General features: G+C 44.5%; 1 protein-coding gene across 1 annotated transcript in view; it reads left to right on the plus strand.

Moving 5' to 3' along the window:
- The window catches only part of GLRA1 (glycine receptor alpha 1), a 64,359-nt gene that overhangs the window by 24,239 nt on the left and 14,974 nt on the right, over positions 1 to 25,146 (plus strand). Inside the window, exons 4-5 of the mRNA XM_084636900.1 lie at positions 10,046 to 10,113; positions 22,686 to 22,909. Coding sequence (XP_084493026.1) covers positions 10,046 to 10,113; positions 22,686 to 22,909 — 292 coding nt within the window. The remainder of the gene's footprint in view (positions 1 to 10,045; positions 10,114 to 22,685; positions 22,910 to 25,146) is intronic.

Consider the following 25,146-nt stretch of genomic DNA (forward strand, 5'->3'; position numbering starts at 1 on the left):
TGATTAAGTTATTTCAAAAGTGGTGAAGCCATAAGAGAGTTACATGGGTTGTCCTGATAGAAGCCTTTCGCCCACGCTTCCCCATCATGCGTGTCAAGCATCATATATGTCATACCTGCCCCATGTTACAGAATTATTATTTTAGAGTTTAAAAAAAATCAGTGGGATTATTTTTCACATCCCACTTCTTGGAAAGCCAGGTGCCTTGGTTACAGAGGGTATGAGTACGCTGCAAAAACACCCCACGGCCATAAATCTCAGAGCTTGGGTCGACTGACTCAGGCTCATGGGGCTCACGCTACAGAGCTAACAATAGCGTGTTGATGTTCAGGCTTGGTATGGAACCTAGGCGCCAAAACCCAGCAAGGAGGGCAGGTCTCAGAGCCAGGGCTCTAGCCGGAACAAGAATGTCTACACTACGAGTTTTAGCCCCACAGCGCAAGGTCTGCCAGACCGAGGCTGCTACAGGTGTTTTTTGCAGTGTAGACATACTCAGACAGTCTGTCTGAACAAGGCTCAGAGGAGCCTTAAATACCTCTAAAAACAACTTCAGTGTTGCAGCTTGTAAGCCCAATAGACCGTGGGGTTTTCCAGGGCTAGGAGTGACAGCTGGGCCTATTGGGAAGCTGGGAATCTCCCTTTCCAAGGGGATCATAGAATCATAGAATATCAGGGTTGGAAGGGACCCCAGAAGGTCATCTAGTCCAACCCCCTGCTCAAAGCAGGACCAATTCCCAGTTAAATCATCCCAGCCAGGGCTTTGTCAAAATAAAAGTCCTGTTTCTAGCTCTGTAGGATACAAGATTGCAGCCATTAAAGTCATGATGTTTTTATGAAGAGAAAAGCCATCCGTGATGCAAGACTGCATCCCTCCTGTCCTGGTGCGAGGTTTTTTATTGTTATGGTGAGGAACGGGTAATACCACATTGAGGGAAATAAGAAAAGCTTTGTGTGGCAGGATGATTTTTTAAAGGGAGCTATTTGCAGATGCAGAGGGGCTTGGCAAATTAGACTAAATCCCAGGGCTGATGGGCTAGTGGGCAGAGAAGTGAGCTGCAGGAAAATATAGATGGATCATAGGATCCCACTCTTTATCACAGGGGTGGCCATAGCTCCCTATGTGCAGTGTGGGGCTGGCAGAAAGGGGGGGGGCACGGTATTATAGAGGAACTGTGAAGTAGACACACACTTCTGTGAACGGCGTCACGGACTTCCCAAAGGATCAGAGGGGTCAGGACCTTGGTCACTCGGTTTATCTAAAAGTTGGCACCAGCAAGGTAGCCGCCCCAGCCTCATAAGCCACCAGCCTATCCTCAGCTATTAGCCCAGTACTGAACCACAGGGAGGAGCGCCACCTACTGCTTGTGATAAGCACGGAGGTTTACAGCTGGTAAATGCAGGACAGGAGAGTCCCTCTGAGAGGCAGAAGTAATCACACAGGCGTGTTGTTGCATTTGATTTAATATCACATCCCCCCTGTGTGGTTGGTTTATTTCATTTATTCCCGTCCTTCTTTGTTATTGGGGATATTCAGACACAAACAGGCTCTTTGCAGCTTAAGATTTCATTGGTTCCAGTCTCTGACACCTCACCTGCAATCCCACTGCTCTGGCTGTAGGATTATCACCGTGGAAATGCACCGTCACGGCACTGGCAGAGCGGTGTGATTTCAAGTGGAGAAGCAGCAGCAGGAGTAGATTAAGGGCCTGATTCTCACTTAGACAAGGGCCCATTTACACTGGCAGTGTAAGTGTAAATGCAATGTACACTGTGCAAAGAGTGTAAAAAGACCTTAATGTAAATAAGAATCAGGCCCTAACTGTTAAACAGGAAAGATCTTGTTTCCTCACCTTATAGAGTGGACCAGTATTATAGTGAACCCTGTCCCATCAAACCTTTTTGAGGATCCACCCACGCAAACTCTGGTTCCCCAGATGCCAGTTGAGTTGCGCTCTCAAAAAGTGTTGCAGCCAACACAAGGGAAGACTTCATTAGGCTTTGTCCTAACCGATAAAGAGGAACTGATCATAGAACTAAAAATAAATGGCAGCTTAGGCACAAGCGAACATGACTTGATCACATTTATAATGTGCAAGCAGAATAAAGTCCAGACCAGTAATGTATATGCATTTTATACTTATACATATACTTTAACAGGACCGATTTCACAAAGCCAATTATGAGTCAAATGAGCTGGGAGGAAGAATTTAATCAGAAAAAAAAAAAAAGAATGATAACTGGGAATCATTTAAGAACACTTTATTAGATGCCCAGAAAGCCATAATTGAGGAAGAAGGCCGTACTGATTAAAAAAACAGCTTGGCTTAGAAGGGAACTGAAGGCAGCTATAAAAAATAATAGATAACAAATGGAAGAAAGGGGAAGTTGATAGTCATGAATATAAATCAGAAATAGGAATTGGAGAAAATTGATAGGGGAAGCCAAGGGACACATGGAGAAGTCTATGGCCAGCAGAGTTAAGGACAATAAGGAGTTTTTTTAAATGTATCAGGAACAAAAAGAATCCTAACAATGGTATTGGTCCATTCCTATGGAAATGTTAAAATTACCAATAATAATGCAGAAAAGGCAGAAGCGTTCGGTAAGTATTTCTGTTCTGTATTTGGGGACAAAAACAGATAATATAGTCTTATCACATGGTGATAACATTCTTTCCATTCCACTTAATATCTCTGGAGGTTGTTAAACAGAAGCTATTAAAATTAAATATTTTTAAATTAGCTGGTCCACACAACTTACATCTAAGATTTTTAAAAAAGCTAACTGAGGAGCAGGCTAGACGGTTAGTATAGATTTTCAACAAGTCTTGGAGCACTGGGGAAGTTCCAGAAGACTGGAAGAAAGTTAATATTGTGCCAATTTTTTAAAAGAGTAAACAGGGGTAATTATAGTCTGTCAACCTAACGTCAATTCTGGGCAAGGTAATGGAGCAGCTCATATGGGACTCAATAAATAAAGAATTAAAGAAGGGTAATACAATTAATGCAAATCGCATGGGTTTATGGAAAATAGATCCTGTCAAACTAATGGGATATCTTTTTTTTTAATGAGATTACAAGTTTGGTTGATAAAGGTGATAGTGTTGACATAATACATTTAGACTTCTGTAAGGCATTTGATTTGGTACCACAAGAAATTTTGATTAAAAAATTAGAACAACATAAAATTAACCTGGCACACGTTAAATGGATTAAAAACTAGCTATCTGACAGGTCTGAAAATGTAACTGTAAACAGGGAATCATCATTGAGTGGTTGTATTTCCAGAGGGGTCCTGCAGGGATCAGTTCTTGGCCCTGTGCTATTTAACATTTTTATCAATGATGCAAAAGAAAACATAAAATCATCACTGATGAAGTCTGAAGATGGCAGAAAAATTGGGGGAGTGGTAAATGATGAAGAGGAAAGGTCACTGATTCAGAGTGATCTGTCTCGCTTGGTGAACGGGGCACAAGAGAACAATATGCATTTTAATACAGCTAAATGTAAATGTATACATCTAGGAACAAAGAATGTCGGCTATACTTACAAAGTGAGGGACTCTATCCTGGGAAGTAGGGACTCTGCAAAGCATTTTGGGGTCTTGGTGGATAATCAGCTGAACATGAGCTCCCTGTGTGATGAGATGACCAAAAGAGTTAATGCAATCCTTGTGTGCATTAACAGGGGAATCTGAAGTAGGAATAGAGAGGTTATTTCACCTCTTTATTGGGCACTGGTGCAAATGCTGGAATCCTGTGTCCAGTTCTGGTGTCCACAATTCAAGAAGGATGTTGATAAATTGGAGAGGGTTCAGAGAAGAGCAACGAGAATGATTAAAAGATCAGAAAACATGTCTGATAGTGATAGACTTGAGAGGAGGGATAGTGCTCAGTGGTTTGAGCATTGGCCTGCTAAACCCAGGGTTGTGAGCTCAATCTTTGAGGGGGTCATTTAGGGATGTGGGGCAAAAATTGGGGATTGGTCCTGCTTTGAGCAGGGGGTTAGACTAGATGACCTCTTGAGGTCCCTTCCAACCCTGATATTCTATTAATTTAGCTTAACAAAGAGAAGGTTAAGGGGTGACTTGATTACAATCTATAATTATCTACATGGGGAACAAATATGTAATAACAGGCTCTTCAATCTAGCAAAGAAAGGTATGGCATGATCCAATGGCTGAAAGTTGAAGCTAGACAAATTCGGACTGGAAATAAGATGTAAAGTTTTAACAATGAGAGTAATTAACCATTGAAACAATTTACCAAGGGTCCTGGTGGATTCTCCACCACTGACAATTTTTAAATCAAGATTGGATGTTTTTCTAAACGCTCCGCTCTAGGGATTATTTTGGGAAAGGTCTATAGCCGGTGTCACAAAGGAGATCAGACTAGATTATCACAATGGTCCCTATGAATTTGCAGCTGCTGCTTCCCTCAAGCCAATTTGTGACATGACTTGAGAGGTTGTGAGGGGACATCATGACCTAGGGGAATGATATCTTCTGTGCGTCCTGCGGCAACATAAGTAGCTATTCAAAAGCAAACTGCCCTGTACTGTAGCAACTTCTCCTCCCTGCTGTGTTGGAGCCCTCACTGACTGCAGGGCGTGAATCCCACGGACCCTGCCTCAGTCTGAGAGGTTCAGGAAATGGGCACTGCCATTGCTATTCAGTTATGTTCCTTGATAGTAGGATTTTGTCTCCTCTTCGTTGCATGCAGCACCATGCACACTACTGATGCTCAGCAGACAAGAAATAATCCCTCTCTTCCCCGGAATGAGCCTTGTAAGAACGACACCCAGGTAATAAAGTAAAGAATAGGATTGAGGATCAGAACAGTCTCCCAGCAGCAGGTTCCGCAAATCTTCATTACAAGGGGCCAAGAATAATTCAGCTGAGCTGCCTCTCAAGTCAGGTGCTCAGATACAAAGGTAGGGAACGTGGGATAAATGGCTAGACAGATGGATGCCACCAGCCCAGTGGATGACAGCCTGGGACCCGAGCCTCCTGTATGATAAAAACAAAGCCACTCAGCTGACTCTCTGGTTCCAATCTACTGGCTACATTTTCATAAGCTCAGGAAGGGTCACTTTCCTGCCCTCATTGAAGCCAATGGGAGCTTTGCTCATAGACTTAAAGAGAAACAGTGTTAGATACTAAGGGCCCACTTCACCACTGCCCTGGGCATTGTGTAGTCATTTATACCAGAGCAAAATGCCACCGATTCCAAATTGTAGCATTTTACACCGACTTTGCACCCGTGCAAGTACTCCCCAAGGTTCTGGGAAATGGTGAATTGGTCCATAAATTATGGGATTTGTTCGATTTTTTTTCTAAACATCTCTTCTAAGGGCTTATCTACACATGAAAGTTCATTCAGATTAAGATAGGGTGTTTGAATTTAAAGCAGAATAGTTATTCCTACTTAACTCTCTGCGTGGATGCTCTCATTCAGAAATAAGAGTTACTTGTGAAATAGCTTAGTCCATTTGTAAACTAAGTCAGAGTAAGGCATTCTTAGAGATGGGGAAACATCTCAGCAGATAGTTAGCTTTTCATTTTAAAAGGCATTATTTTTTAAAAAGGGGGGGGTTAAATCACCAGAAAAATGGACATAAAAAGGGGAAAAAGAAAGCCACAAAATGTAATTTAAAAAAAGTCATTTCACGTAAAAAAAAGTACACAAAACCCTTTGTTTTGGGCTGACCAAAATATTTCCTTTGACTCAAAATAAAAAATTTGAAAAAATTTTCAAAATTCATTTTCTGTTTCCATGGAGCCAAAGGTTTTTCAGTTTGGCCCCCAAACCAAAAAAATCCGTTATTCGCTCATCCCAATAAATATTCCTGAATAGCTCCCCATGCAGCTCTTACAGTGGCTATTGTTCATTTCTAAACTCTCCTTTCCAGGTGCTTTCTCCTTGACTGTTCCCCGAGACAAACGAGGACCCGCAATTGCAAAGCCACTGTCTGTGGTTAGATTCTAATTTCTGTTGCTTATTTTTGTCCCTTACCATCAGGTCTTTTCTTCTCTCCAGGAATAACTGGTCTATGATAATGCAAAACTCCTACAAGCAATTAGTCATTGCAACAATTCCTGCAGTCCAGTTGCAAGCACTAGGTTCTGTCCCAGGTTTTCACATTCAGATGCTCACATTAAGAACATCGCTGGGGTGACCAGCGAAATGCAACATCTTCCAGTGAAGCAACAGAGGGTTAAAAAATGCATCACTGGAACATCTTACCACCATGGTGCACACACAAAAGAAATTAAACTTTAATATTTAATGCAATATATACATTATCCTTCTGCTGAAGGCTGCTGTATTGTAATTTTATTCAGGATAATTTAATTTCAGATTTATTTCAATGACCTACACCTTCCCCATGGGGGCAGTTTACTAGCTTAGTCTCCCTCACATAAATCAGTATCCAATTCATATGGAAGTCACAGCCGCAGAGCTTTGGGTTGTAGCTCTCTGAGCACGTCATTTAAATTAACTGGCAGTAACTCATGAAGGCATTTTAATGGTTTCGATGGAAAATAATACCAAGACTTAGCCGGATCGATTGTTGGGGAGGTTAAGATTTAAAAAGGGGGAAGATTATGGAAGAGCCACATAAAGTTTGGACGTCTCCTTGAAGTCACACTTCCATCTTGAGAATAGGAAGTAGCATCTGAGTTTTGTTTGAATTTGGGGGAAGAAAGTTAGTACCCGGGAACATAGGCACCGACTTCTGCTCCTGCTGGGGGGTGCTCAACCCCCCTCTGCCCCTGGCCCTGCCCACACTCCACTCCTTCCACTAGGCCTCACCCCCTGCACCCCTCTTCCTGAGATTCACTGAGACTCTCAGCCAGCCACTAAAACAGAAGGTTTATTGGACAACAGGAACACAGTCCAAACCCCAACTCTGCCCCCTCCCTGCCCCTATTCCAACTCCTTCCCCAAATCCCTGCCCCAGCCTCACCTCTTCCCTGCCTCCTCGCCTGAGTACGCCAAGTTCCCGCTCCTCCCTCTCCCTCCCAGCACGTCGCCAAACAGCTGTTTGGCAGTGGCTGGGCAGGAAGCACTGGGAGGTAGGTGGAGGAGTGGGGACACGACGCACTTGGGTGGGGGAGGAGGAGGTGGGGCAGGGAGAGCTTGGATGCCAGTGAGTGCAGAGCACCCACTAATTTTCTCCATGGGTGCTCCAGCCCTGGAAGGTTAGAGTCTGACAGTGCTAGTTAGATCCATTGCACCCTTTTCCCCACATCGCCCCCTTTCCATCCATCTGTCGCCTCCTTTCCCGCACAGCCTTACCTCGGTCATGAACTGCAGTACCTTTCCCTGCTGTTCCAGGCCTGCACTCCTATACAGCTGTGTTCCACCCCAGAGGTGGCTGCATTTTAGTGCTGAGTGAAGAGATCCATATAGGGCTTGGTTGTCAGAGGTGCTGAGTACTCATAGTTCTCATTCGCTTCAATTGGAGCTGCAGGTGCTGAGCACCTCTGAAAATCAAACCCATCGAAAGCAAAAATTTTCTCTCAGATCCGGAGGGTAGATGTTGCTTGACATTCGGCCACACATACGTGTCGGTGAGGAGCTCCACGTGGACTGGCGAGAGTCGAAGAGCAGAGCAGAAACCCTTCATGTACATCAGAGGAGAATGTTGCCCATACAGTCGTTTATCATGTCAGTTTAGCATTTCACGTGCAGCCCCCTTTGGGATGAAATGCTCCATGCACACACAAGATATTATGGATTATTTGCTAATGTCATCACCTACACTTTTGAGCCTGGTGTTTTAACAGCAGTTACACACACACACACACACACTTTGTTCTTTTACAGATGCCCTTGAGGTTGATTCTGGGAAACCAGTCACTCACTTCCCAACCCAATCAGAGCATTACAGAAGAAGTAAAGTGAGTGCCAACAAATGGCAAGGGGAATATACTAGACATGTGCTTTGCATAGTGAGTTCACCCAACCACTAAAGGGTCGATTATCTCCAGGGCCATTTCACATGGGCTCCTTCAAACACTGGGATGCCAGCTGTTTCAACTGGTTAAGAGGGGCTGGTAACAGGGAAAGGATACTTGTTTGCATGTGATGTTCGAGCCTGTACCTGCATTAACTAGTCTGGAGAGGGAACTGTGCAGATTGAGAGCTGCTGCTGAGTTGGCAGAGAGCTGTCCAGAAGCTGCCAAGAAGACAACCATTTGGATTTCTGGGAATTGTTACAAAGAAACTCCTAATGATGCTGCACAGTACCTATGCAAAGCGAGGTGGAGGTGTCTCTGCAAAGTGGCCTTGCTCAGTAACAGGTACAAAGCTTTAAAAGGGGACAGGACAGAAAACAACAGGCTCTGCAATCAGGAAAGTCCATTAATTTCTACACAGCAGGGAGTTTACATTGATTACAGACCACAAGCCTCTTGTTAAAATCATTGGGCCAAAAAGGAGCATTTCATCTTTTAGTGGCCGTTAGATCGCAGCTGTGACCTCTGATGCTTCACGTCTCCCCTCCTTATCATCAAGTATAAGCCATTGGACAACATCTGCAATGCTGATGCATCATCCTGGTAGCCAATCGGGATTTTAAAAAAAAACCCACAACCACCATATGCCATTTCCCCCCCCCCACCCCCCAAAGACTGCCCCACATGAAGCAGTTACAGTGGAGACTGAAAATAAGCCCGGTTTAAAGAAACCAGAAAAGCACACGTTAGATGTCTGTGAATGACTTACGCAGGGAGTGCTGTCAGGGCACAGAAAAGTACCTGCAACTCCTGCTCCAATGATAGGGTTGTTTGCGATGGTGGGGGGCAGGGCTCAACAGCCCTGGGCTCACTTCCAGTTTGTCTTATGTTTCTAAAAGTTCATGCTTCAGAGTTGCCTCGGGCCAACCAGCAGGAGGGTCAGGAAGGGATTTCCCCCCCACCTCAGTGTATTATGGGAAGGGGTACAGAACTGGATGATGCATGCCAACAAGACGTGGACATGCCCACAACTTAGGGTTGCCAGCTGTCTAATCACACAAACCCAAACACCCTTGCCCCGCCCCTGCCCCACCCCTTCCGAGGCCCTGCCCCTTATCTGAGGCCCCGCCCTGCTCACTCCATCCCCCCTCCCTTGGTCACTCACTCTCCCCCACCTTCACTCACTTTCACCAGGCTGGGGCAGGGGGTTGGGTTGCGGCAGGGGGTGAGGGCTCTGGGATGGGGCCAAGGGGTTTGGAGTGCGAAAGGGGGCTCCAGGCTGAGCCTGGGGCAGGCGGTTGGGGTACAGGGGAGCTGAGGGGTGCAGGCTCTGGGAGGGAGTTTGGGTTTGGGAGGAGGCTCAGGGCTGGGGCAGGAGGTTGGGGTGTGGGAAGGGGTTTGGAGTGCTGGCTTCAGGAGTGGGCTCAGGGCTGGGACAGGAGTTGCGGGTTCTGGGAGGGAGTTTGGGTTCAGGAGGGGGCTCCAGGCTGGGGTTGCGGTGCTTGAGGGGGGTGAAGGGTGCGGGCTCCCTTGGGCAGTTCTTACCTCGAGCATCTCCCAGTCAGCAGCACAGGGGGACACAGGGGGCTCTGCAGGCTGCAAGCACCGCCCCCGCAGTTCCCACTGGCCACAGTTCCCAGCCAATGGGAACTGCGGGGGTGGTGCTTGCAGGCGGGGGCAGCTTGCGGCGACCCCTTGCCCCCTCCCCCCCAGAGTTCCATAAGACTGTCCCTCACAGTCTCATCCATTTAGAGCTTTATTGTTTAAAACCAGCATACTAGATCTTTACTCAGGCAAATTCCAGCCAGCATCAAGCTACGTTTTCCCAAGTATTGACTGAATAAAATACAAAGAAGGACCCCAGGATTTGGCCCTACAGAACACGGAAAAGTGTGGAATATGACCCAGGGGATATACGTATGACCCACGTAGATTTTCAGACAGCCGCAGGGCAGTGTAGAGGTTATAGTGCCATATAGAAAGCTAAACTTCCACGCCAATAGGATTTAGCACTGAGGTGTGGAAGTATGCTTGCCAGTGATCATATGGTGGATTACTGATCAGCTCTTAATTTGTTGTGCAGGCCCTCCAGTAAACGTCAGCTGCAACATTTTCATCAACAGCTTTGGTTCTATTGCAGAAACGACTATGGTAAGTAAAATTAAATATGGCTGTTCAACTTGTTGGCCACGTTCTACTTCCAGTGCATGGGGTGTTCACGGCTCTTATTCTGCTAAAGGAGATGATTGCGCCTCTGTTCCTGGATTGCATTTGAAGGGCGATTAAATTAAAGGCTGTAGCGTACAAGACTTTCTTGTTCAAAGACGAAGATCTTGTACTATCTGTATGCATCTGCACATAAATACAGGCATTTGAATAGACAACAATAAAAGGCTGAAGTTCTCAGAAGGGTACATAGAAGTAAGGAAACAAGAAAAAATTGTTTCTAGTACCCCCTGCAAAAGGCTTGACCAAGCCACATAGTTCAGAGATGCACCCAAGATTTCCAAAAATTCAAGAGCATTTAGATCCGGGATTTTGAATTAGCCCATTGTAGAGTTATGGGGCAGCAGCTCAATCCAGATCCAATCTGAACCAAACTTCAAATTCCCCAGAATGGGAGAGGGTTTTCACATCTGGATTTTCTTTGGAGCAAGTGTCCGCACAAAAAGCTTAAAATGCATTTAATCAGAATCAACATTTGCAAGGTTTTGCAAGCTCAGACCATCTTCAGGGGAAATTAATGAACATTGCTAAAAGCTGGATCCAATTTGTAAGAAGCTAGAAGGAGACAATCATGAGGAAAAGAGATAATAGTCTTCAGATGGAGCAATTAAAGATCAGTTGTGACATAATCAGTGAACAGCAAAACAAAGCTCTGGAGGTACAATGCCATCCCTCTGTATTAATTAAAGATAATTCAGAAATATGATGTTCAATTACTCTTTTTGTAAGTCTCTCTCTAAAGAAGGATGTTGATTGAAGTATGTAAAACTCCCCAACTCCAATTGTCCTGTGCATTTAGAACAGGATTTTATCAGTCTTACAGACAGCATTTTACATTGGTGAAACTTTAATTGACTTCAGTGGAGTTACTCTAGGTTTACACCAGAAATTAGAGGAGAATCAGACGCTATCTATGCTTAGTTACAGTACAGCAGAATTTGTAGCCTACTATTCTTTCTAATGCAATGTACATTTAGTCCTATTAATAGGCACAAGTTGGTATTGATTATATTTGGTCTAAATTCTTAAGGAAATAAAATCCTTAGCTGGAGGGCAGCACTTGTCAATAACATCTGAAATCCTAAAAGCACACATTATATTGTTGTGTGCCTAAACTCACCACATTTGTTTGCAGATTCAATTGTAGAATAAATTACAAATACCTAGAAATTTCTATTTGTTCATCAGTTGGAGAACAGAACTATTACTAATGTGTTATTTTATTGGATAACTTTATTGGGAGTGATGTGCAATAAGCAAATCATGATGTGGACCCTGTCTCCATAAAATTCAGTGGAGCCATCCCAGTGAATGGCAGTGGCGATGGGGCAAGCCCCCAGTAGACCTCCCTGTGCAATATACAGAAAGATATCATGCAGTACAGCCTGCTCCCAAACCGTACCTGTTATATATTGCTCCCCAAGGCATTTCACGATCCATTGAAACAATCCCGAGGCATCCTGGTGAACTGGATATGCAATAAAACAAGTGCGTCTTAAGCCTAGCCCGACAAAGAGAAATACAATGCAGAGCTCATGAACACACTGTGGGGATCTGCTCTGTTCTGCAGGATCCACCATTTTGGAACCCATTCCTCTGAAGAAAAAATCTCCACTACCACTTGGAAAGCGTAGGTCTGAGTGCCTCTGAGAACTCAAGGCAACAGATGCTGATTCTTCCCATTCAGGCATCAAAAAACAGAAGTGTAGCACCGGAGAGCAGCTGTTAGAACTCCCCATCGCCCTGCTAATAAGCTGGCCCCCACCCCTACAGCTGTTTTTTTAAATGTAGCCGATTAGCTGGATTGCATGAACGGCATTGTCTCCGAACTCGAGCTGTGCGGACAGACATTCCATTTCACAGAGGATTCTGAGATTTCAAAATGCGGCTTATTCTGAATCAGTACAAAGCCAGACAATTTCACAGTTCTCCGCACGGGAAAATGCCAGTCAAAAACTTACTTGTGGTCAGCTAAAGTGTTTCATTTCAAACCGACCAAAATGTTTTGATTTCAGCTTTTGTACTTTGTGCAATATAATTCATCACAACAACAACAAAAAACCCTTTGAAATGGAAAGTAGCTTCCAGACGCAAAATCAGAATGTTTTGTTTTGAAAATGTTGAAACGAGACATTTTGATGCGATCTGAACATTCCTCCCCCTCGACTAATTTTCTTCTGAAACTAAATTCAGGCAAAATCGACCCAATTACGTGAAGCATTTCAGTTTTGACAGAACTGTGTATTCCAACAGAGTATGGTTCCGCCAAAATTTCTCCAAGCAGCTCTACTCAAATCAACTATAGAGACCTGCTTGTGACTGGGTGAGTCTAAGGTAGCTGCCACATGAACGAGGGACGGGTTTTGCCAGACCTGCAGCTCAAATCCCAGCACCCTTCTATGGTGACAGTGTAAGTGACATGAGGAAAGGGTGGCTCTTTGTCACCAATCCAGAGGCTGGTCCACATGGAGGCTGGAGTCCGCTACCGCTAGAGCTGGTGGGGGCAGGGGGGGAAATTCCCTGAAAAATTGCAAAAGAAAATCACTTTAATTTCATTCAAAGTTTTTCACTTTTTCCCCCCAGCAGAAACAGAGAATTAAAAACAAACATTTTGGAAAGAAAACAAAAATTGTTCCCCCCCTTTTTTCTCATTTCTTTTTACTCCCTTTTTTTCACACTAGAAAAGTGTGGAGTTGGGCAAAGGTGTCGGGGGGGGGGGTTTCAAAATTGAGAGAAAGTATCAATTATTAGCTTTAAAAAAACCACCACTTTTCCAATGGGAAAAATTAAAAAAACGAGAAAAGAATTCCCTCCACTGTGTTGAAACAAAATATTTTTTAAAAAAATTCAACATTTTTCATTTTTAAATTTTTTTCAAAAACCAAAAATATCAGTAAACTTTTTTCATGAAAAAAAAAATTCAATTTTTGACTCAACCCCATTTTTCAAAGTAAATGAGTTGACCAGCCCTGACTCCAGCTCCGGGACTTGATTCTTTTGCTGGAGCAGTGGAGGCTAGAGCTTTTAGCCCTGAAGGTCAGAGGTTCAAATCCCACTGCTGACCCAAACAGGACTGGTTATAGTAACATTGCAGAATCACTGGCCAAACAAAACAAGAGACCTCAATGTTCAAGAGACGCTACAGCTAAAGTCTCCTGGATGGCTGGATCACTCTAGCATGCTGTAAGAAGTAACCACATCACTGGTACCCAGGGGAGCATAATCACAGAGATCTATCAATTCATTTAATTAGAGAGATCTTTAAAATATGTTTTGGGACTTTTCGTTCACGCATAAGCCATTACTGTTGGCATTTAAAGACTCTAGCAACAAGCTCCATAGTGCACAAATCAGTGGGGATCATTATTGTCAACATGCATACCGCTAATGAGATCACCAGTTCAGGGGCTGAGGGCACCATAGCAGAGGAGAAGAATCAAAGAAGTATGGAAAAGGGCAACAAGGAAAAGAAGATATAGGGGCAGGGTTTGGCTACATGAAGAAGTTGTGAAACTCAGCTTTCCATTGATTAGAAAAGTGAGTGGCAAGAAGGAAGGTAATAAAGGTGCAGACCATTTGAACAGCAATCAACCTTCTGTGAACTCTCTAATGGGGGCTCAAAGAACAAGAAAAGCAAAAGTGCAGGGTTGAAATGTTCAAGGAGGTTAGGAAAAAGCGTAGAGGGAAATTAATGTGTAGAATGGCTCCCAGAGGCAGAGCCAGATTAAGGGCATGATCCTTCAGAGTCAGTAGTAGATTAGGGCTCTCAGCACCTTGCAGAACCGGAACCCCATGAAAAGTATCCATACACAATGCCCTGTGATTGATGGGACACTTATCGTGTGAGAGGTTGGGTCCTCTTGCAGCTTGATGTTTGTATCACAGCTCCGTCAACCCTGCTCTTAATCCAGCCCCAGGATAAGAGAAGCAGCAATTGGGAACATATTCAACAGAGAATAAAACAAGCACTTCGAGCAGAAAAACATTAGAGGGTACAAGAGGCAGACAGAAGGGCGGATGGGTCTAGATGGCCCCCTTCTGTCCAGAAACACTGCAACAGAATTCCAGTTAACAAGCGAGGAGATGCGCCTTTCCTCCAGCTCATTTTTATTACTGAATGTTGCAGCATTTGCGGACTGAGGAATCTAAACACAACAGCAAATATCTCATTCAAAACGGAAATAGAAACCAAACTCCTCATGAACTGAGTCTCCCAGCTGAGTGGGCCGAGTTTCGTAATGAGTTAGAAATGAGAGTTTAAAGGGAAAGAGCATGCTCTGACATTTGGGATTCTGATTCTCCGCAGCGCCCTTTCCATATATATATTTTTCAACTGTTTAAAGGAATTGCACACCGTATTCATCCCATTTGAAAAGGGCAAACTAACCATAACCTTATAGCCAACTGCGATATCCACTAAGCAAGTATCTAATAAGGGCACAGGAACCTGGAGGCTGCAACCATCCAACTGTAATATAGTTGTTTGGAGTCATCTGTACAAGAACTATCCAATCAGATAATGAATCATTTCTGTAAATGGGTTTAAACAAGCCACTACAACTTCACCAGCCTCAATCCAGCATACCCTGTTGATGAAACAGCAGGAGAAATTACTGACCCAGGGGCCGTGTTTTGACCTCAGATCCACAGCCTGTGATCTGAGGTCAGATCCACAGCCTCCTGTCAACAGGAGTTATGAGTATCTGCAGACAGAACGAGGCTCAGTTGCACATGGAACAAGCAGGGCAGCGAAAAACCAGTGAAGAGCATTTTGTGACATTTCTCTCTCTCTCTTTTTTTTTTCCCCAATTTCAACTTCGTCCATGCAACATTTTTATTTTTCAAAATATGTCCAGAACTGGAACTTTTTACTCAAAACGTGTGGACATTCAAAAATCACAAAATATTAGTCCTTCCCAAACCAAGATTTCTAATTTTGAAATTCAAAATGTCAAAAATGCTGAGGGGTTCATTTGAAAATAGGATCATTTCTCACTAACCAGGGAGGGGAATGGTGAACTCTCAAAAGGTTGTTTTTTTTTCAGTCAATCATTTTATTTGTATGAAAATCACAAACAAATGCAAAAACCACCAATGCGGAGGGCTCCCCAGTTTTGCTGTGAATATTTTGCACAGCGAATGTAATCGTTTGGAGTTACTAGCTCAGTGAATTACCAGGGTGCAGTGAAATCTTTCAAATACGCCTCTGCATTTTACACCAGGAGTTTAGGTTATTTTTTCATATCAGTAATATCTCTTCAGCTCTGTATTTACAGTTTCTTTACAACAAGATACCATACTGATTTGTTTCAGAGTAACAGCCGTGTTAGTCTGTATTCGCAAAAAGAAAAGGAGGACTTGTGGCACCTTAGAGACTAACCAATTTATTGGAGCATGAGCTTTCGTGAGCTACAGCTCACTTCATCGGATGCATACCGTGGAACTGCAGCAGACTTTATATACACACAGAGAATATGAGACAATACCTCCTCCCACCCCACTGTCCTGCTGGTAATAGCTTATCTAAAGTGATCATCAAGTTGGGCCATTTCCAGCACAAATCCAGGTTTTCTCACCCTCCACCCCCCCACACACAAATTCACTCTCCTGCTGGTGATAGCCCATCCAAAGTGACAACTCTCTACACAATATACTGATTTGCACCTCCAATTTTACTAGAAAAAAGATATTTACTAATGTAAAAGCCAAGGTTAGGAAGAGCCTCTTTTGAGTGAGACACATAAGGTATACATCCTGCCCCTAGCTCACAGCCTGAGTAACCAGGGAGGAATCTTTGCAGGGCCACTCCTGGGGCTCCCCCACATCCACTTTGCTTTGGGAATAGTCTGTGGGTCTACCTAGTTCTGAATCCACAAGCTCCACCACTTCCCCCCCCAACCCCACATTGCCACAGAATGAGACTGTTCAGAGCTACACTTTGTAACATGCCTTTTGTGTACTCCAGACATTCTTCGCCTCCTCTCCATCCTTTTTTCTCTCCTACCTGTTCCACTGCAGCCACAGATTTGGGCATGCCCACAGGACATAGGGATCGGGTGCCCGTTAGGCCATGTCAGGCTGCCCTTCTCTTACATATATTGAAAAAGAAAGCACTGCATTATTTTACAGCCATAGATGAAACCACAAGAGCTTACAGTAGGGGTGCTGGGGTGGTTGATGGAGAGCAATGTCGCAATGGTGGGAATGGGGAATAGTTTTAATTGGGGATCACATTTTTTGAAATTCACAGGAAAGGGATCCAGGGTCAATGGTCTAGAACCTGGTGAATTTAGATACAGTAACACTTTCTTCGTGGCCAAATTATAATGAAAGTCCTGAGCTGCTTCAGTGGAAAATGCCATTCCAATTATAGAGAGACAAGGTGGGGGAGGTGATATCTTTTACTGGACCAACTTCTGTTGGTGAGAGAGACAAGCTTTCGAGCTTACACAGAGCTCTGCTTCAGGTGTGGGAGGAGCACCATGTAAGCCCAAAAGCCTGTCTCTCTAATATGTTGGGACCGACAAAGCTATAACAACACTGTATTCCAAGTATAGGCAGCTTGGTCTCGTAGAGTGAAGCAGATTTGTGGGTTTCTTTAGATGACTTCACTCTAATCGGTCCCATTGCACTTGAAGTCAGATAGATGTGTCACCGCGGGACTCTCTTTTATAAAATCCAAATAATACAAGCCAGCCTGGCTTTTTATTTTTTCTTCCGCTTCTGCAGGAAATGCTTGATGCCGTGCAGGAGTCTCACTGGTCTTGACACCTTTTGGGGGTGCCCGGGGCTACAGTATTTTATTGTATCACGCGGCATGAACTGCTGTTGCTCCCTGGGGAATCTCCATCATTGGAGGTTTTAAAGAACAGGTTAGACAAACCCCATGTTGGAAATAGTCGAGTTATTATTTAGTCTTGGATAACCTATTGAGGACCCTTCCAATCCTACACTTCTATGATTCTATTTGATGTAACGAGTGGCAGTAAATAATATTGACACAGCACAGATATTTCAAGAAAGAGACCAAAGGTATACCGTTACTGTGTTACATACACATTGGAGTGATGCATCCAGCTGATTGTGCATATAGCAGATGGGGTCATTCACCTGAAGATCCCCACGCTCTTTGCAAATATTAAATCTCAGATTAGCCCTGGGAGGAAGGTACTTTTAGCCATGTTACTGTTGGGGAAGTACAAATAGAGATTTGTCCACACTCACGCAGCAAACTAGTGGCAGATCTGGCTAGAGAGTAGAGCTGGTGAAAAAAAAAAAAATCAACAAAATGTTTTCACTGAAAAATGCTGTTTCGTCAAAACCAAAGTGGTTTGTGGCTGGCGATGGACCAGCTTCCATATGAAATTTTCATCTAAAAGCTTTCTTGAGTTAGAGACACAATAGAGTGCTCACCTGGGATGTAGGAGACTTAGCTGTGCCAGATTCAGAGCTGGGACTTGAACCTCGGAATCCTTGGTGAGCGTGCTCACAACTGGGCAATAAAGCCAGTCACATACGCGCACACGCTCTCCCTCCCTCCCCTGTAGGAGCTGTTCCACTATGTATAAATATCCACTGGGCCAGAGAGAGTGTGACTTTACAGACTGCTGCTTAGGGCACTCACCTTGCAGAGCAGGAATCTGAACCTAGGTCACCTACGTTACAGGTGAAGGCCCAAACCCCTGGGCTATTGACTATTCTGAGATGGGGCTCTGTCTCTCTCTCTCGTTCAGTCTTGGGATAGAAAGTCCTGAACTCCCAGGCTTATACTCTAAGCTCTGGAAAAGTGTCCTTCCATTTAGCAGTAAGGAGGTGGGTGTGAGACACTATAACCAGGTGCACTCTTGTGCAAAGATCATTAACTTTACAAGCTGGTGTCTAATATTTTGGCTTAAACATGCCCAAATATCCAGGTGTAGCCTGAACTTGGCAACTTTATCTGGTTTCTATTCCTTTCTAGTATCCATAATTTTATAAGCCTCATTGAGCATTCCTTTGCCACTGGCCTTCATGACTTCCTTGGACTGAATTTTGCCACCTATAATGAATGTGCAGCATTAAAAGAAACCCTCCTCAGGCACACTACCTAGTAAGAGAGAAGTGGGTAATGCACTGCCTTTGGGGAGTGCTGTAACCCCTGCCTAGTGGTGCCAGGAGCCCATTCCAGTCCAAGCAGGACAGCAACACGTCTCCCTGAGTTGAGTCCAGCCTTCTTCCATGCTGGCCACTCCTTTCCTCTCCCTCCACTGATACCTGTCAGCAGGGCTAATCAGTTTAATGAGCCCCAGTTGGGCCTCATCCTCAGTCACGGAACCAAAACACCAGCAGGGACCCAGAAAAGCCAGTAGAGCCAGTCACTGCACAGGTTTAATTGAGGGCAGAATCCGGACTGTCATGTTTAAATAAGGCTATTTGAAGCTGCAGACACATAGTCATTGCTTGGAAGCTTTAGCCAACTCCCTTGCAGGAAGCTAACTGGTTGCTGTTGGTTATTTCCCACCCTAGATATGTCAGTTCCAGCCAGTGTCAAGCCTCCCATTCCTGAGCAAGCTCAGAGAAAAGCTAGCCAAAGACCCACTAAAAGTTTATCTAATTTAAACCAGTACCTTGACTCAACATAATCTGGATTCAGGCCAGGACATGGGAAGGCAACAGCTTTAGTGGCACTGATAGATGATCTCCTGCTGTCAATAGATAGAGGGGCAGACATCCATTCTCATCCTCCTGGACCTCTCTGCAGGATTCAGCACTGCTGAGATTCTCATATGAGAGAGGTGGCCTGGACCCACAGCAAGGAGCTGAAATGGTCTGAGTCTTTCCTGGATGGGTGCACCCAGAGAGAAGTGATGGGAAACAGATGTCAGTCATGTCACTTAATGCACTACAAGGAGGACAGTGACGAGTGTGGAATAAGAACCTATATAGAATAGAACTAGGGCATCATGGAATTTTTTGTTCTCTGGTGAGGCTTCTCCATCACACTGCCAAGTCCTGTCATATCCAGACTATGTTCCATAAAAGGAAATTCATTTTCATTTGGCTCATGGTCAAGTTTGCCTATAAAACCACCTCACCAGTCATCTGGGGAATAGCAGATCCTTCAATCCAGCCTCCTCCCACCCTGTAGCATCCGTTGGACAGTTAGTCTGAAGCCATTCTTGGTTCCGTTTCCTTTCTTCCTGGCGACTTTTGGAGCTGCAGCTATGAATTTAGCCCGGTAGCATGAACTCTGAGTAACACAAGCCCTTGTTGTGGGGTTTGGTTCATTTTCCACAAGGCTGAGCACACTCTGGGCAGCTGCTGCTGAAGTTCCTTCCAAACATGGATTTGATTCATGTTGTACATGAAATAGACGCCAAGATGGAGCTGACCTGCTAGCGTTCTGCTGGTTTGCAGCTGAATAAGCAAAACAGCCTTTTGCTTTCTGCCTATTAGACCAATTACATTGATTTTCCCTGTCTGCAACCACCACTGGTCTTTACAAACAGAAAGGGGGGGAATCAATGTATGCAACTTGTTCAAGTTACTGCTGTGTGCAATGAATTCAGGGCTATTTTCTATCCGCTTCTCCTTTTCCTCTCTGTCTCTCTTTCCTTCTTTCAGATTTACAAAGTTAGTTCTGCACAAGGCCCCTCATTATTAGCTGGCCACAGCTATTCGCCATTTTTCTAGAGACACATTCTCTTGGGAAGAAGGAGATGGATAATTAAGTGAGAAAGACCCATCAGAACTTGTAAAGGTGACATCCTGGCTCTCAGAAGAAGGGGAAAGAATAGAATTTTATTCACATTCAGAAATCTATTCCCTTTAACTTAATCAAGACATTGGCCTGTGTGCTGTTGGCAAAATTACAAGCCCATTAGTAGTTTCTATGCACAAAGGGTGTATATGGGGCAGAGTCTTAAAACTGATTTCTAGAAGAGCTTTGGTAATTGACTGCCCTAATCAAAACTATAGGACACACCCACTGTGTCATCTTCTAATCTTGCCCCAGGGTAATCAGACTGCAAGTCATGTTTACACAATAATAGCAGCTGGTCCCTCATGCTGAGTTGGCTCATTTGGTAGCTTTCATATCTCTGGGACAAGTGATTATATCTGTTCAGATTTCTGATCAGTACTCCGTTTTAGGCCCAACACTGCAAGTTGGGCTGTTGCATTGTCAGAGATGCAATCTTTAATGGAGGATCCTTGTGTTCTACAGGTGGGTTTTAAAGAACAGATGGCAGACTCATGGAATAACCCCACAGTCCTGGCAAACACTGCCTTTCAGGAGAAGAAAAACAAACCAATTGGTGCAAATGTTCAAGTTGTGTATTAAACACTGATGAGCTCACAATGGCTGGTGCGCACACAGTCACTTCATTGCCAGTGTCTGACTCCCAGTTTTGTAAAATGCTTCAGGCTACTTCAAGGAAGAAAGGCACTAAACAAAACCATGACCCTGATGCTAACAATTAGTTTGGCCAGGGGCAGTGAAATTGGTTTATGACATGTCACTCCTCGGGCACTGTCTGCCAAGGTACTTGGAGCCTTTATCGCCCACCTGAGAATCGGTTCTCTCTCGCTCACTTTAATCTGCTTCCTTTCTCATGCAAAAGGCAGGGAACGGGACAGATGGCCTTGGGAAGCCATTGGGTCAGACACAGAGAACGAATGTTACCCCATTATTGTCCAGGAGAACAGGTCATGAATGTGAGCTAGAGATCAACAACTAGTTTGGTCCGGAGAACCCAGGATAGCTGTAAGACGTGAGGTTATGAGACAAATGATATTGCTAGTGGGACACGAAACCACAGACCAAGCCTATAAAATGGATACCATTCGTTATGTGTTATGGTTGGAGAGGAGAACCAAATGTACTAGCTTAGGAGCTAGAGAGGGGTCTCAAATGACATCATCCCCCATGCTGCCCCTCCACCCACCTCACAGGAGAAAGTCTCAGAGCAAAAGGTGTGGAGGAAGATTGGCTGAGACTGTCTGGTGACAGAGTTTTAATGTTTATGAACATGGAATATGGATCATCCCCTTTAGTGCTCGTTCGCTCTCACTAACATCTTGGTTGTGCTTTTTTCTCTTTTAAATGTCCTTTTGGAGATGGAATTTGCAACCTCTGTGATCCCATTGCCAATTGCTGCCATGCTGCAGACAGCCCTCTGTCACCACCATCATCCTAGTCAGAAAGAGTGGCAGGTTTTCGCCCTGCGTGGCCCAAATCCTGGAGCCCTGGGTGTGGAGACCTATCTGCCCTCCACAATTAAAGAGCCGTAGCATCGAGAGGAAGGGTAGTCTTATGGTTAAGGAATTAGTCTGGGCCTGAGAAGATGAGAGTTCAATTCCTAGCTCTGTCACACAGATTTCCTCTGGGATCTTGGGCAAGTCACTCATCTCACTCTGTCTCAATGCTATTTCCTTTGCCCATCTTGCCCATTTCAATTGAACTTCCCTACCCTGAAGAGCTGTCTCTTACCACGTGTCTGTGCAGTGGGGTTCCGGTCATGATTAGTGTGGCCTCAACACAAATAATTTGATAGACCCATGTTGATTCATAATAAAATGGATAATATCTACAGAGAACGTATGTAAAAGGGGGACTACAAATAGAGTCTCAGCCCTACAGACATTGCAGGGGTGGGCACCTTGTGTTCTTAAGTGATCCTTTCCTCCATTCACTATCAATGCTAAGGATGGTGGTAAACTCTGGTCAAAGAAAGGGTTGGCATGGAGCCAGGAGGCTTTGAGGATGGTGATGACAAAGTAAAAAGGGGAGAAACGCAGGGTCCTGGTGAATTCCCTCTCTGCAAGGAGGTAGCATGCCTACAAATAACAAGCAGGTGGAATACTGAATACACTTGCTTTCTGTGCCCTCCCCTTAATCCTCCACAAGGTGCATCTTGCAAATATAATTCCAGCCCTCAACACACTCAGTAAATGAACAATATTTTAGCTGCCCTGGAGACTTTGTGAGTGTAGAGGTTCAGACACTTGAATGGAATTTTTCTCTCCAAGCTAAATGCACAATACCAGTGGTTTTCAATCTGTGGTCCACGGGCCCCTGGGGGTCCACAGACTATGCCTAAGATTTCCAAAGGGATCCGCACCTCCATTTGAAATTTTTTAGGGGTCCGCAAATGAAAAAATGGTTGAAAACCACTGCCCTATAGCTCGGGTGAGGCTGAATCCTGACATGCTATGGATTTGGAGATCACTGCAACAGAGCAGGTGTCGTGGACCAGAGCAGCTGTTTGCCCATCAAGGTGTCTCTTGGCTACAGAGCCAAAAATACAAGTTATTCCTTGAGAAATAATGCCAGGAGGGAATGTCACAGAGTAAGAGTGCGGTCCTAGTCACGGCGAAGACATTGTTTGTTTGCTTGTTTCAACCCAGCTGGCTTCAGTGTCCCTTTCTTCTGCACTTAGCAGTTTCTGGCCACTTCTAGTGTCTTTTGGGCACCATTAACTTTGTGCCCGCTGCTAACTCTTGTACCCTCACTGCAGGACTACAGGGTGAACATCTTCTTGCGGCAGCAGTGGAATGACCCGCGGCTGGCTTACAACGAGTACCCCGATGACTCCCTGGATTTGGACCCCTCCATGTTGGACTCCATCTGGAAGCCTGACTTGTTCTTTGCCAACGAGAAGGGGGCCCATTTCCATGAGATCACCACAGACAACAAACTTTTGCGCATTTCCAGAAATGGCAACGTCCTCTACAGTATCAGGTGAGATGGCTAAAGAGAATGGTTGGGGGCGGGGGGGGGGAGGGAGAGGGGGCAGGGGCTGGTGGGACTAAGGACCTAAGCATGCTTGAGGCTGAGTTGAGAAGCTGGTAAATAAACAGAGCATTAGGGGTTGACCTTCAAACCACTGAACTCCCTGGGTTCAAATCCCAGCAAACGGACTTGATTCCATCCTCACAATTCTGAGGTAAAATCCAAGATGGCAGCCCTGCGATGGCAAGGACGCAGCAGCAAATACTGGTGTTTCACTCTCTAGCTCAGGTCTTGTAAACAAGTTTCAATTTACAATCACATGATGCTAACAAAATGGCTAGGATGGGCCTTCTACTGGAGAACATAAGAACTTCTCAACTGTGTGTCATAGGCCTTCCATCCCTAACAGAACAAGGAGATTCTCCATTAGGCTAAGAGATGTGCTTTTTGGAGTAGATGGATGGTTCAGTCCTCACTGCTCCTACAAGCCAAGTGGCCATGGTCACCAGTAGCGACTTTCCTAAACGGCCACAGATTTGTTACAAATCAAAATGGTTTTGAATATCAGAGAAACCTCAGAAACCCCAGCTATCCAGGTCTGAAGGAAAGAGGAAATTAAGAGGCCACACTGAAGTAATTGCCAAGGATTTGTGCAGATACAGAGAATAAAACTGTTCTCTTCTGCATTCCCTGCTCCTACAAACACTAACATCTCCCTTGGTGGTCAGAGTTCTGCCCTTTTTGAATGAAGCTCTGTTCACTAACCTTCTGGAAGTCACACCCATTTCATATATCTGTGTGCAAACCAATTGTGTGTCTACACGCCAAAGGAGGTAACCTAATATACTCAAAACTGGTCCAATTTTATCTACACTCATAGATATATACACTCTAATGTATGTTACATGGACATACGTCTAAATGCTTATATACACGTACCGCGTGCCATGAAAAACTTAAAGGGGTATTGTCAAGATTGTTCTATCATAATGTTAAGCTAACATGACATTTGTCTCATTATGTGGATTCTATCTTAAGGACTGCACTATCCAGAGTTTGGGGGTTTTTTTTTAAATAGTTCCATCCTTTCTATAGCTCCAACTGCTATCAGCCCAGTTTTCAAAAAGTACCCCCCTAACCCGAGCCCACGAATCCTGCATTTACATGCGCACATAGACTTCTAAGTGCACAACTCCCCAGTTTGCAAGTCTGGCACTTTGCATGAGCACATATAATGTAGGTGTCCGTTTCTGAAGAGCAGGCCTTGTACACTTAAAAAAGAACATTCCAGTGACCCATGAACAAGTCAGCACATAAACTGTCCACCCCAGCACAGGAGAACTGCTCACATAGGCTTGCTGAAGCAGTATTCATCTTAAAACTAACAGATGAATGCAGTTCTTAAGGTGAATGTAACTACATAGGGCAAACTATCAGAACACATTAGCTTCAAGGCCTAGCCATATTAATACGGTCCCTTTAAAAAAAGCATATGAATAAAATCATTTTTCTTTAGATTTATGTAGTTAGATACCTATCCAAAAGCTCTAGGCACGCTGACAATTAAGATTACCACATAACAATACTCCTTGCAGCCATAAAAAGAAAGACAGTCAGGCAGGAAGAACTCCTAATAACGCTAAGTGTTTCTGTTTTAAATATACCCAGTTCCTACCGAGATATGATACACAGAGAGTTTGGAAGCTCCGACACGGGCGCTGTGTTTGAAATGGATGGGGAAAGCACAGCGTGTGCAGGGCAGTCTGAGTGGCAGGCAAAGAAAGCACTTCTGTTTGTTAGGGTATGGTCCCTCCACAATCACAGATGGCCGGTCCCCCGGGTCTACATCGAAGGGGCTGTAGCTGGGATTAGTGCTTCCTGAAACAAGGTTGCATTTGGGGTGGAGAAGGAAATCACATTAACACAAGGGAGGTGGATGAAAGCCACTCACTTACTCAGTACTCGAACTGAAGTGAGCAGAGGATAGGAGCGGATTCTGCTTTGTGATCCCGACCTATTGCTAGAGCTGCACTTTGGGACAGAGGAGGGGATGGGCTGGGATGGGAAAGCCAGGTAAAGGGGGTTTCTAGATAATCCCTTTCTTCCCCAATTCAAGCATTTCACTTTTCCTAGATTTAAATTAAATAAGAACCAGATCCTGCAGCTTTCAAATATATGCTATTTCCCCTGAGGTCAATGGGAGTGTTACATGAACAAAACCTACAATACCCAGCCCTCTATTCCTT

The sequence above is a fragment of the Lepidochelys olivacea genome (assembly GCF_965140295.1).
Source record: "Lepidochelys olivacea isolate rLepOli2 genome assembly, chromosome: 8".
Lineage (NCBI taxonomy): Eukaryota > Metazoa > Chordata > Testudines > Cheloniidae > Lepidochelys > Lepidochelys olivacea.